General features: G+C 39.5%; 1 protein-coding gene across 2 annotated transcripts in view; it reads left to right on the forward strand.

The window, feature by feature from the left end:
- The window catches only part of LOC122881673 (thrombospondin type-1 domain-containing protein 7A), a 144327-nt gene that overhangs the window by 114926 nt on the left and 17300 nt on the right, over positions 1-12101 (forward strand). For both annotated transcript variants that reach the window (XM_044208173.1, XM_044208175.1), the window contains 4 exons: positions 591-706; positions 1262-1379; positions 3864-4009; positions 6743-6917. In XM_044208173.1, coding sequence (XP_044064108.1) covers positions 591-706; positions 1262-1379; positions 3864-4009; positions 6743-6917 — 555 coding nt within the window. The remainder of the gene's footprint in view (positions 1-590; positions 707-1261; positions 1380-3863; positions 4010-6742; positions 6918-12101) is intronic.

Here is a 12101-nt window from a genome sequence, read left to right on the forward strand (position 1 = left end):
TGGACTTGCAACAAAAAGCTATGATGATAGCATTGTTGGAAAATTAGATTTTCCTTCAGTTGCACTTACTAAGTTCAGAGAAAATTTTCCAGTGTTGACACATGGTATTTTTCAGTGTACTTTATTTTGTATTATCATCTACCTATCATGTTGTAATGGTGAAACTCAGAATGCCCTGACCACCTGGTTTTAGCATATAATTTGCCAGCATTAAGACATTTGGAGTCCATCAAAGAAACAGGAAACCTCCAAGTACAATCAGCATATTTCTCCAAGTGACTTTTGTTGACAGTCTTTGGGCTTCTTGCAACGTTAAAGAAACAAATACAGAAAATGCAACAAAGTTGACTTTGTGATGTTCAATGGCTTGAAGGCTATGGTTGTACTGGGGATCATTATGTCGTATTACTTTATAAACAACATTACTGGTACTAAGTTGTAGGAGATTATCTCTGTTGTTGGTATTTCAGCCTGGCACCCACAGTTCCCTGAAGTGTTATTTCTTAAGCGCTCTGATGCACTTACATTGCCAGTTTTATGAACATTAACAGCCAAAAATATAAATGTGAATATGTTCCGTTTCTCCTCAGACTGGAGTACATGTCAACTGAGTCCTAATGCTGTGTGTGGGAGCGGCATCAAGACCCGGATGCTCGACTGTGTTCGCAGCGATGGCAAATCGGTCGATATAAAATTCTGTGAGGAGGTGAGACTTTCTTGCTTTTCTTTTTTGGGCAGTTTAGTTTTTACTTTTGACACACTCATTTTTCTTAATGACTTAATCACATCACTCATTACAATATATTATCGTACCCTTCCAGTACTATTAGGCCCACAGCAACATGAAATATTCAGAAGTATTCCCATGCAGAGATTGTTGTCGTTGCTTCAGGCTGAGTGTTTTATTCATTCATAATGTGTCTCGGCTCCCTGTAATTGTAGCTGGCGGGCTGTGGCAGAGCCGTCCCCACAGCTATTTAACCCTTGGCCCACTTCATCATCTGGCTCATTCACAAAAACACATTGTGTCAGAATGGTTTTCACAGCAGCCTCGATGTTCCAACTCTGCTGGCCTGATGCTGCCCAGCACAGTCTGTCCCCTGCCAGAACAAAGGCTTCTGGGAATTGTAGTGCTGAGAGGTCAAGCCGCTGTCTAGCCGTAACAGATTGAGAGTCCTGTGCTGTGACTGTTCGCCTGTGTTGCGAATTATTTGATGATGTGTCATGAATTACTCCCTTTCATTTCCTACATGTGCTGCAGTTAAATTTGGAGAAGAAGTGGCAAATGAACATCTCCTGTGTGGTCGAGTGTCCCGTCAACTGTCAGCTGTCGGAGTGGTCGGCCTGGTCAGAGTGTTCACAGACATGCGGACTAGAAGGTTAGATTCATAATATAAGACCTTTTGCTCAACACTATGATCAACTCAAATTGTACAAACTGTTGTTGACATTTAGCTGACATTTTTATCTTGAGCAATTTCCAGTGTGATCAAAGAACTGACAGGACTCACTGGCAGCAAGAATAAAAGTATGTGACCTTTTGCTAACAAGACACCTTCTCTAAACACTAGGTCACCTTTTCATCATCAAGCATAATGATCACTGTATTTCCATTTGCAATAATTCGATAAAATCAGAGCAAGCAAAATAAGGAAAAACAACAACAAAAAAGAGCACATAAAATATAAGCTGAGGGACAGATAATGAAACATCTACACATTAAAGCTAGTCTATAAATGTTTTTGAAGACATGATATATGGGATGATGCCGAATTAACCAGGCTGAGCTTGGCAGTCTTGATGGCAAATGGCCAAACACGTCAAGTTCTTGAATTTGCAGCAGACAACAGGGCCCAGTGATTCAGCTCAAATGAGGTTAGCCTCTTAAACCTCACTGATCCGCAGTTGGTTCAGTCATTACAAACTCATGCTGTGCAGCAAAACATTGCACAGCATGAGTCACATTTCTCAAAAATTAATTGTTGATTGGAATGATGCACAAGACATCAAGAGTATTTCCATTTGGTGGAATTGTGCAGCCATAAAAAAAAAACCCAAAAAAAAAAACATCTGAAGTTTGGAATATTTAATTTCAGTGCAAAAATCATGTCGCTTCAATGAAGAGTTAGAACAAGCTGATACAGACTGTATATCCTACTGTCAGGTAGTGTGGAATGAGATGAAAACAAACAAATGTTGACATTAACTGTTACTCACCAAAACACATTGTTTGTAACAAACATGTTGAATGCATTTCCACTTCAACATGAAACATTTGCAAAGCTGAATGAACAACAACATAAATCCTATATTGTTTGCATACATGTTTACTAGCTTGCAGTCTTTTTTCTTCCCTGCCTTGGCTGGCACATGGCTATGCTTCTTGGCATTTTCACATACAGTACCATTTATCCCAGGTTTGCTTGTAAGGAGCCTATTGCACCAACAGTTTTCTGTGCTAGCGTGTGACTCCACACCAAAGTACTAAAGCACAGTGTGGCTGAGTAAAAACATGCATGTTCAGCAAAGCGTACTTGGATAACTAAAAAAGTCCCGAATCAGACACTTCCTGCTCCCACTGGAGGCATTTGGCCAGAAAAACTCACAAAAAGAGAGGAAGTGTTTATTTAAGAGACATCACAGTCTTCCCAAATGAGCAGCAAAAATGTGTCCTCCTGTTGCCTGGTTGTTGCTCCGGCAGTTCACACAATTGATTCTGTCCTATTACATCTTCCTGCTGCTCAGGGCTATAGGGAGCGCTTTGAAGAAGAGGCGCTGCAGCGATAGTTGCTAAATCACAAGGAATAAGATAAAAGTTCAAGTAAGGCTAAAGAAGCAAGGGGGACCTTATTTGATGTGTTTTTGTGTGTGTGTGTATGTGTGTGGGATGTTCTCTTGTTGGAATAGGATATCAGGTTATACAGTTTGTGTGAGTATGTGGGAAGGCTGATTTGTATTTTATGTGTTGAAAGGTGTCGTAGGTTGACAAAGGTGTATTCTGGGGTGAGCAGATTGCTGGCTATGCAGTGTGAAAATGAAAGTGGGATGTGCAACAAATGAAGGGTTCTGATATTTGAGAGTGGGTGGTTTAAAACAGGTAGACGGGAAGGTTGCATTTTAAAATGTGTGTGTATATGTGTGTGCAGGGTGTCTAGCTAATTCATATCATCAAATCTGCACTTAAATCAAATAGTCTCTGAGGTGTTAGCTGCTGTAATGTATTGGATTTATTTAAAGCGTTTGCTGATTGATGTGGAAGAAAAGCCATTTTACTCAAGTGGACCAAGAACCAATCAAGATGGCAGAGAAAAAGTGCAGTATTTCAGGCTATTTAGAAAATCCTGCCCTGTTAAGAGAAGTGCTCTTGTGCACAGTAACACTAATGTAATGCATTCAAAACAAACACATACACATGCATTTTAAAATGAGCTATTTACAGAGGGAATGGATGACTGCAGTGTGGTAAACCTCAACGGTCACTGTGTGTGCCAAATCTGTTTTGCATTTAGTTTATTGTGCAGAAAACACAGCCACTTTACGCTCTGTATAATTGTATTATTTTAGACAGAAATCAAAACCTCTAAAGGCTTAGCAGAAAAATTATTATAGGACCCTGTTGTTTTTCTAGCTTGAGTGGTACTTAATGTTATCTATCTAAATGATAATTGTTTTATTGAACAATGTAATTTACTAACAATTAGGCAGTGCAACCATGGAAATACAAATCCCTGGCATATTGTCTGAGAAGAGCACGAACTTTCAAATGGAAAATAAGAGGAAGACACACAAATGTATAAAACGTAAAATGAATAATGAAAAATAATAATACGCTGATGATGTCACTTCCTGTTTGTTTTCTCCAGGTAAGATGTGGCGGCAGCGGTCGGTGGTTCAGGCCTCTCAGGGCGATGGCCGGCCCTGCCCTTCTCAGATGGAGCAGTGGAAGCCCTGTCCTGTCCGACCATGCTACCGCTGGCAGTACAGCCCCTGGTCCGAGTGTCGGGTGGAGGTACATCAATAAATTATAACATTATACCATAATTCAGGGGCATTAATTATTAATGATCGTATCGCCCTCTGTCAGCTACAAGAAATGCAGCTTTGACAGGTCCCTGGCTCAGCTGAGATCAATACACACAAGCGTTTGAGCCAAAAAGTGGATTTTGGAAAACAGAAATCTCAGCACCTCGCAAAAAAAAAAATTGAGTCTTTAGTATTGATGAACAACCCCATCAAATCCCTGCTCATACCGTTATTTTGTGAGATGGACAGTAAAAATCAATCTAATACACTTTTAATGCTGATACATTACTGTAAATCAATACCGTTGCCAAGCAATTTGGCAGCCTTTACACTTCACATTTTGCATTGTGTGCCACGAGGTCAGATTATTAAAGTAGTCTGCTTTATCGCTTTATGACATAAAACAAAACTTTGCAAGCATGGGTGTAGTTTTATGGGAAGACGGGGAGACATGCCTCTTATCATTCATTTAGGTTATTTGTTCCTCTCAATTAGCTCTATCAAGTGAGAGAAACGAAGAAAGAAGAGAGACAACTAATGGGGCGATCACACAGAGACGCACCGCTACAGGCGCAGCCGCTTTAAAAACGCCAAAACAGCTGCTGCACCTGAGGAGCGGGGCTGCGTGCGCCCCATTGCTCTCTCACAGTCCATTTATCGACATAGTAAATGGCATTATACTCACTAGAGGGATTCACCTGGCTGCTCAAGCAACAGGAAGAAAGTGCTAAAGTAGTAAAGTCCGCCTCTTGCTTGATTTGATTGGCTGCCGAGGCCAAGTTTGAAATTGACGAGTGGTGCGACTTCGCACCTTTTGCTGGAACGTTGAGAATATTTGAACTTTTATGTGCATCTAAAACCGCTAGAAAAACGCGAAGCACAGTGTGAGAGAGGAGCGCACGCCAGGTACTATAGGAAAACAACAGTTTTGCTGGCAGCGCATCTCTGTGTGATTGCATTTACTGTCATCCGAGGTCAGCCGTTACCCATGATGGACTTTAACCCACTAGCTAACTTTTTTTTATCACTTCTCCTCTTGTTATTGAGTTAGCAAGTCACAATTAAGATGGTTAGCTTCCGTTTGCATCCTGCAGCCTACAGTTCTTCATCCAGCTGCTCACTGTGGCTGCTCCTTCTGGTTCCATTACTCCCTTTCAAAAATTAAAACTGATTCGCTAATGAAATCGATCGTGGTTAGCACTAACCTCTGTAACAAATACATTCCGCCTCCTGAAAGCCACCATGCGTTTCAACAGTCGATTAGTTTTAATTTGAAGCAGCAGCAGTAGGAAACCTTGGGTTTGCATTAGCAGTAACTTAATCCAGCTCTGAAACGGCTGCAGGAGAGTGAACAGTAAACGGTGACGCTGATATCAACGAGATAAAATTAAAAACAGTAACGCTGGATTACATGCATGCATCGTTTTCCTGTGAATCCGTGTGTGTGTGTGTGTGTGTGTGTGTGTGTGTGTGTGTGTGTGTGTGTGTGTGAAGGCATGGCAGACTTTGCCACTACCAATCAAAACTACTACATAGAGAGGTAATTACAGAGTATAAATACATTGAATGACTATTGCCAAAAAAGGCCACCATAAAAATGTTTTATTTCAAGAAAATCTTAAGGATTATAAATGCAACAGTCTATTTTGAGTAGCATAAAGGGAATTACAAAACAAAATCTTGTTACACAACCCTGTGTTGTAAAATGATCTATCTATCTTCAACTAAGTAGTAAAAGTAACTAAAAGTGACAAATATTAGACTTTTAAGTAATTAATTTGTCTTTTAAGTGATTCCATTACTTAATTTTAACATGAGCATTTATCTGATTCATGTTTTAAAATTGAAATTAGTCTAAACACGACTTAAGTCAGTCAGCACAGTGACAAATGGCCTTTTTCAAGTATTAAAACACAAACCATTGAGGTATCTTCAGCAGTGATTTATGTCCACCAATGAGATGGCAACATCCTCTTTTTTGTTGATGAACTGAATGAAACTGTGTCAAGAAGAGTGTTTGGAGACAGGAAAAATAATGAACATCTTTGTGCAGATTTTAAGCACATATGTGTAAGTGATTTTTTTTCCCCCTTTGATTTCAGAATCTGAACTGAAAGCTTACTGTCCATCAGATTACTAATGAATAAGTGGCCAAGTTTAAATTACACTGAATTTACAGCGTATCAGCAACATTCTTCTGATTAAGCTTAAAACTCTCTCTTTATCTACATCTCATCCACGGTGATTGGTATTGATTTAATGATGGAAATCAATAAGGGATAAATTACCGTTAACTTCATTAAATGTTGGGTCTGCCCATGTACATCAGTCGCAGATTGCAGCATTAAAGAGCTTTAAAGTGTCATTAATATTTTGTAAACTTGATGTCTATGCACTTCGTAAAAGGCAGCACACATTAATAACATGAATATATACTTTTAAAACTACATCATTATTTAAAATCCACTTTGTTTATTGTAATTTGGACATAAAAGTATTCTTTTTATCAGCGGTCACAGCAGCCACTGGAACAGTTCAGTTTTGGAAGCTTAATATGACTTTGAGTTATCAATTAAAATGGCCGATAGACAAAATTTCCAGCCATAGCTATAAATTACCATTATTAAACTATCACCAAGTGGCTGTAGGCTCATGTAACCTCTCTCTCACTGTGGTAACTCATCCTCCTTCTTCTTCTGTGGTGTTCGTGTCCTGTCAGAGTGTGGTGTGTGGACACGGCTTGCGCTACAGGAACCTGTCCTGCTTCGTGTCGGACGGCTCCAGCGAAGGCGAAGGCAGCTTGGTAGACGAGGAGCTGTGCAGCAGCCTGGAGCTGGCCATCGACGGAGACAAGCAGATCAGACTGAAAGAGGCCTGTACCCTGCCCTGCCCAGGTAATAATGCTGTTCTGTTCTCATTTTGAGCTCCCTGTGCTGCATGAGCAACCTTGCAAAGTCATGTCCAAACACAGGATAGACTAGCAGCAGTATTAGCATAGTAAGGACGTGTTCACAACCTGAATGTCATTGTCATAGGTTTGGCAAATATGTCTACAGTAGGGGTGTGTATCTCTCTCTCTCAGATGATGCGATTTTAATCTAGATACACAGTCCACAATCTGATAGAAAAATGATACAGTAATGATTCAGTGACTCAAAGCTGACACGACTCAGCCACGATTAGGATTTGATATTTTTTTACTTTATTTTGAAAGAATAAAAGTGACTAAAATAAATCAATTATTTCCTTAATCTTTATTTCAAATACTGAATCATCATGTCCCAAAAAAGTACGTCTTCTGCCACACAAACAATAGTAAACAATATCTTTCTAGCCAGTCGATAAGTAGGGGGAATTTTTCACTGAAATGCTGCTGATAGTTTATTGTTTACCAGAGTTCCTGGGTCAGTGTGATCCTTCCTGATTTTTTTAATTTATTTTTTCAATTACGCTGTCTGTGCACATGTCCCGGTAAATAAAACAGTGCATGGCTTCAGTGACTGCAAGGAGTTAGGAGCCTGTTAGAAGTAACAAGCTGCTAATGCTAGCATTACCTGAATTTGGTTGAATCTCTGACTCTTGTATCCGCTTTCCTAAACATATCGATTAATCTTCACACCCCCTAGTCTACGGGTTAATTTAACACGGTACTCACCATCATTACTGTTGAGATTGTCGACACAGAGTTCAGTGGAGCCATGAACATCTGAGCGTCATACAGATTTTTGAAAAGTCAAATCTTAACTATTAAAGCAGTAGAATGGAGCTCTAAACAAGTGAAATAATCCATTACAACTCTTTTGCATTGCACAGCAGAACACAGAAGTCACTCTGCAGTTCCTAACACAGTCAACACTTGTCAGCAGTTTGATTTATATCATAAAGCAGCTGCTAAATATACTTTTGTTGCAGGGTAGATTTTATTATCTCTTACCAATAGCACTCAGTATCTGTCATGACCTCTAAAATCAGAGGTAGGAGCTTACCTGGAGGCAGAATAAATGGACTACATTATGGCAGATGCTTTGTATAACTGTGCCGTTTTATGCATGTTAAATTTACTGGTAGGTACTGTATTTCATTGCCTGTAGCAAGTCGGAGAGCCCTCCACTCTCCTCTGCTAAGGAAGTTAAGACACCGTTGTACTCTACATGCAAATTTGGGTCTCATATTTACTTCTAGTTTCCCCCATTTTTTCCCAGTTTACTTTATCTATCCCCATTCTTACTATGATCTTACCATGAAGGTGCTGAGATATAAAAAAGATAATCCCTCACAGGCCTCCCATCTGCGAACGCTGTTAGTTGTGTTTGTTGAAGCGCCTTGCCAAGCCAGAGGCACCGCTGTCAGGAACTGTTTTCTGGTTTATGTGGAAGGCACAAACTATTTAGAGCACCTGCTCTTTCAGCGAAATAGACTGAAGTGGTGAATCCACATGAAAGCTGTGGCCCCTTCAATTCAATTTATTCCATTTTTACAGTGAAGAAACATAGACACAAAGTGATTAAAACACATACAGATAAAATAACGCAGAAAAAAGAGGTGCAATCAATAATCTGTGTGGGCGAGATAACAAAAACCCTAAGGCCTTATAAAAAAAAAGAAGATGGCAAGCTGAGCTACAACCACACTAAATAACAATCTACTGCACTGTAAATGACAAAGATTTTATGCATTTATTCACCTCACATATGAATTTCAATGCTGATTAAGTGGAGAACAGATTGAAGAGGTGTTTCAACGTTGATTATAGGCATGGCCAATCACTGTAACTTAATATGGCACATTTCATACACAAAGGCAATTCAAAGTGATTTTTTTTATATTGCATAAAAGATGAAATATGAAATACAGCTTCAGACATTATAAAAAAAAACTAAATTAAAGAATAGAGGCAAATTTTAAAAGGAGAAACAAATAGAAGGAAGTTTGGGCAGAATTGAATGTTAGTCACTGTTGCTACACCTGTCAAACTTTTCGTTCTTGCACTGCACATATGCAGTTTACATGCCGCAGACCGTTGATTTTGCAGAAGAAATGACATCTGTAATTAGTTGATTTTATCAGCTGTAGCTAGCTAGTTGGTTGAGAACTGTACATGATATAATGCTAACAGACTGAGGCTAAAGCTGCATGTCCTAGGAAAAAACTATTGCAGTGTAGAGCTGGTTAGCCCCAGTATTACAAGTATGATAAAGAAAAATGTAAAATCAGACTCTTATTTCATTCTAACATAACAGCTGTTTGGCTGCTTAGCTTACATACTTGTTCATATTTTCAAATGGTTTTCACTGTTAATGTGGCTTTTAGGATGAGGACTAATCGAGGTGTTTGGCAAATGTAACTTTATCTTGTGTAACGTTGGCTGAGGTTGCTGGATTGTAAACTTCCCTGAATCCAGTGGTGAGCCGGACAGAACCGCTAACATTACCATGAACTCGATAGCATCCAGGACCGGCTTCCACACAATGGGTGAATACTACACAGCTCATGTGATGCTAGTTAGCTGGTTAGCTGTTTAATCCATTCATTGCTGTTCTGTGCTTGGTTTTTGAAAGGCCTTTTTAAAAAATGACACCCTCTAAATACCTTCGATACAAGAATCTCCCTTTGTACTCAGCTTCAACAGCTAACAGTCAGTTGACTGTACTTCTAGGTTGTACTTTTTAAAGCGTTGTGTGTGTGTGTGTGTGTGTATGCCACATCTAAACTATACATGCGTAGCTGTTAAGCAGACTCAGGCGATTTTGTAGAACAAAAACCTAAAACAAGACTGATGCCATTTGGTCAAGCTTCCACCCAGAGCTTGTTAGTGTGCCATGTGTGCACACATTTTCAGCATGGGTAGCCCCAGCTGGTAACAAACCCTCAAACCTGGCAGTGTTAGTACACAATCAACCTGCATAGGATGACCTTTTATTTCGGTGAGTGATAATGTCTCGGCCACCGTCTTTATGCTGAGCTGGACATCTGTTGCGATTTACATGATATACGACCATGCGAAGCAAAACCTGTGAAATATTATAAAGTTCATAGATGTATAGTTTTATTTAATACTGTAGGTCCTTGTGTGGTTTATTGCCGTCTGGTTAGCGAAGTAAGCAACCCACCTGGCAGTTTGAGTCTAATATAACTTGTTCTTTAAAGTAAAAATCTTAAAATCAGAAGCAGTATCAGACTTTCAGAGGTTTTACAGTCACAATCCGTGACTTTTTCATATGAATACATTTTTGCTGCTCTATCACTGATTTAATAGAACATGACAATGATTCAATAAATTCTTTATTTACCTCAACCGCAGAGATAATCAAGCTTTAATTCCAAACTTTCCCTGCTCTTATAAGTATATTTTAGTAAGACATCTCCCTTAATCCGATCTATTGATGCCATGCTCAAGATAACATACATTTCCACAGTACTAGTTCCAGTACAACACTGTAGCCATGTCATACGTAAGTACTTATCTGTTGCTCTGAGTTTCTCTTTTTAAACAGAAATACTGTTCTTACTTACTATTAAATTACACAGTCGGTTCTTCTTGGTCGGTTTTTCGTTCGGTGGTAGCTTCCTGTCAGTAAAAGTCAACACTTCCTGCGCAGATGTTTCAAATGAAACACCTTCCAGCAACTCAAAGTGTACTATCCTTTCCTTTCCTTTCCTTTAGGCTTTGAATGTAAAATATCTGTAGGACGTGTTCTGTTTCACTCACAGTAGCTTAACACAAAATGTAGAAGCAATTGGAATTAGTAAGTGAATGAGAACAGTATTTCTGTTGAAAAGAGATCAGTGATTACAACAATATACTTATTGTTGTAATGATGCAATTAGTGCAGTGGAAATGTACTTTATCCTGAATTTATCATGTCAGCCATTTGAGTGCTGGTTAATATCTGAGGTAATTTACCCAGCGTTTGTCACCAACTGGCTTTTATTTGCTCATGACGGCCACGAAACTCTGACATTTGTTTAAAGAGCAGCTTTTATTTGAGAATGCAGGGAAGGGGCCTCAAACTCAAATTACCTGGGGGCATGGTGAGCTTGTTCTCTCCTAGAGGGGCAGATTGAAAACTCAGCAGAAACAAAACTGGTGTTGCTTTAACAAAAACATTGGACTATACGCACTCTGAAGCTGAGCAGCTCGTCTTTCCGTCTCCTCGCCCTCACGAGTTGCATTAGTCGAGTAATGCTGCTTGAGATTGTATTCCTGGACAACAGCAGCTTTCTCTGTGCAGGTGAGACAGGAAGCGGTTACATTAAACTCTTTTATACAAAAATGATAAATTGTCCACTTCTCTTGACACTGTCCAGGTCAACCTTTTTAAATCGGGTTCAAAAAGAGATTTTTTTTTTGTGCTGTGGTAAATCAGAGTGCTAAATGACATTCATTTATATCTCAAGTGTTTATGTCGATATGGATAAACAATTTGTATGCTCAGGTTTTGCAGCCTTGTTATGAAATAGTCTTGAACCCTGATTTGGGCTACACACACAGTGACATTTTTTTAAAGCCAGTTTTGGGTATTGCAGGTCTTAACAGTGACAAATCCTCTTCAACAGCAGTAAAAGTATTTTCTTTCTAAATAAAAGAAATGGGTATTTAGCAATATCGTAGAAAAGGTTTCAGTCGTAGTCATCTGGACACTGTTTCCAGAATCAAAACGTTTCGGCTCCCATCCGGAAGTCATTCTCAATTGTGAAAAAATGGGACGGGAACTAGAAATTTAAGCTACTCTAATAGTACGACTGAAACCTTTTCTACGTTAGAACACTCCTGGACGAATGAGGGACTACACCATCGTATTTAGCAATAGCAACAGTAACCATTGTGTCAAATGAAGACTTCATCACGGTCTTTTGACACTTGATTAACAGGTGATGTCTCAGGACCGCAGTGCAGAAACAGCACAATATCAGCTTAGCAGCCAGGATGTCAACCTCCAACCCCCACTGAAAAAAGAGAGAGAGAGAATCTCACAGATGGGATTATCGCTTCAAAGGTCGGGCCTGATGAGTTGTGGTCAGGTTTTGTGATGGAGGCTTGTCAGCCGCTGGGTTTGATGTAGCTTTGCGGTGTAGAG

Source organism: Siniperca chuatsi, linkage group LG9 (assembly GCF_020085105.1).
Source record: "Siniperca chuatsi isolate FFG_IHB_CAS linkage group LG9, ASM2008510v1, whole genome shotgun sequence".
NCBI classification, from domain to species: Eukaryota; Metazoa; Chordata; class Actinopteri; order Centrarchiformes; family Sinipercidae; genus Siniperca; species Siniperca chuatsi.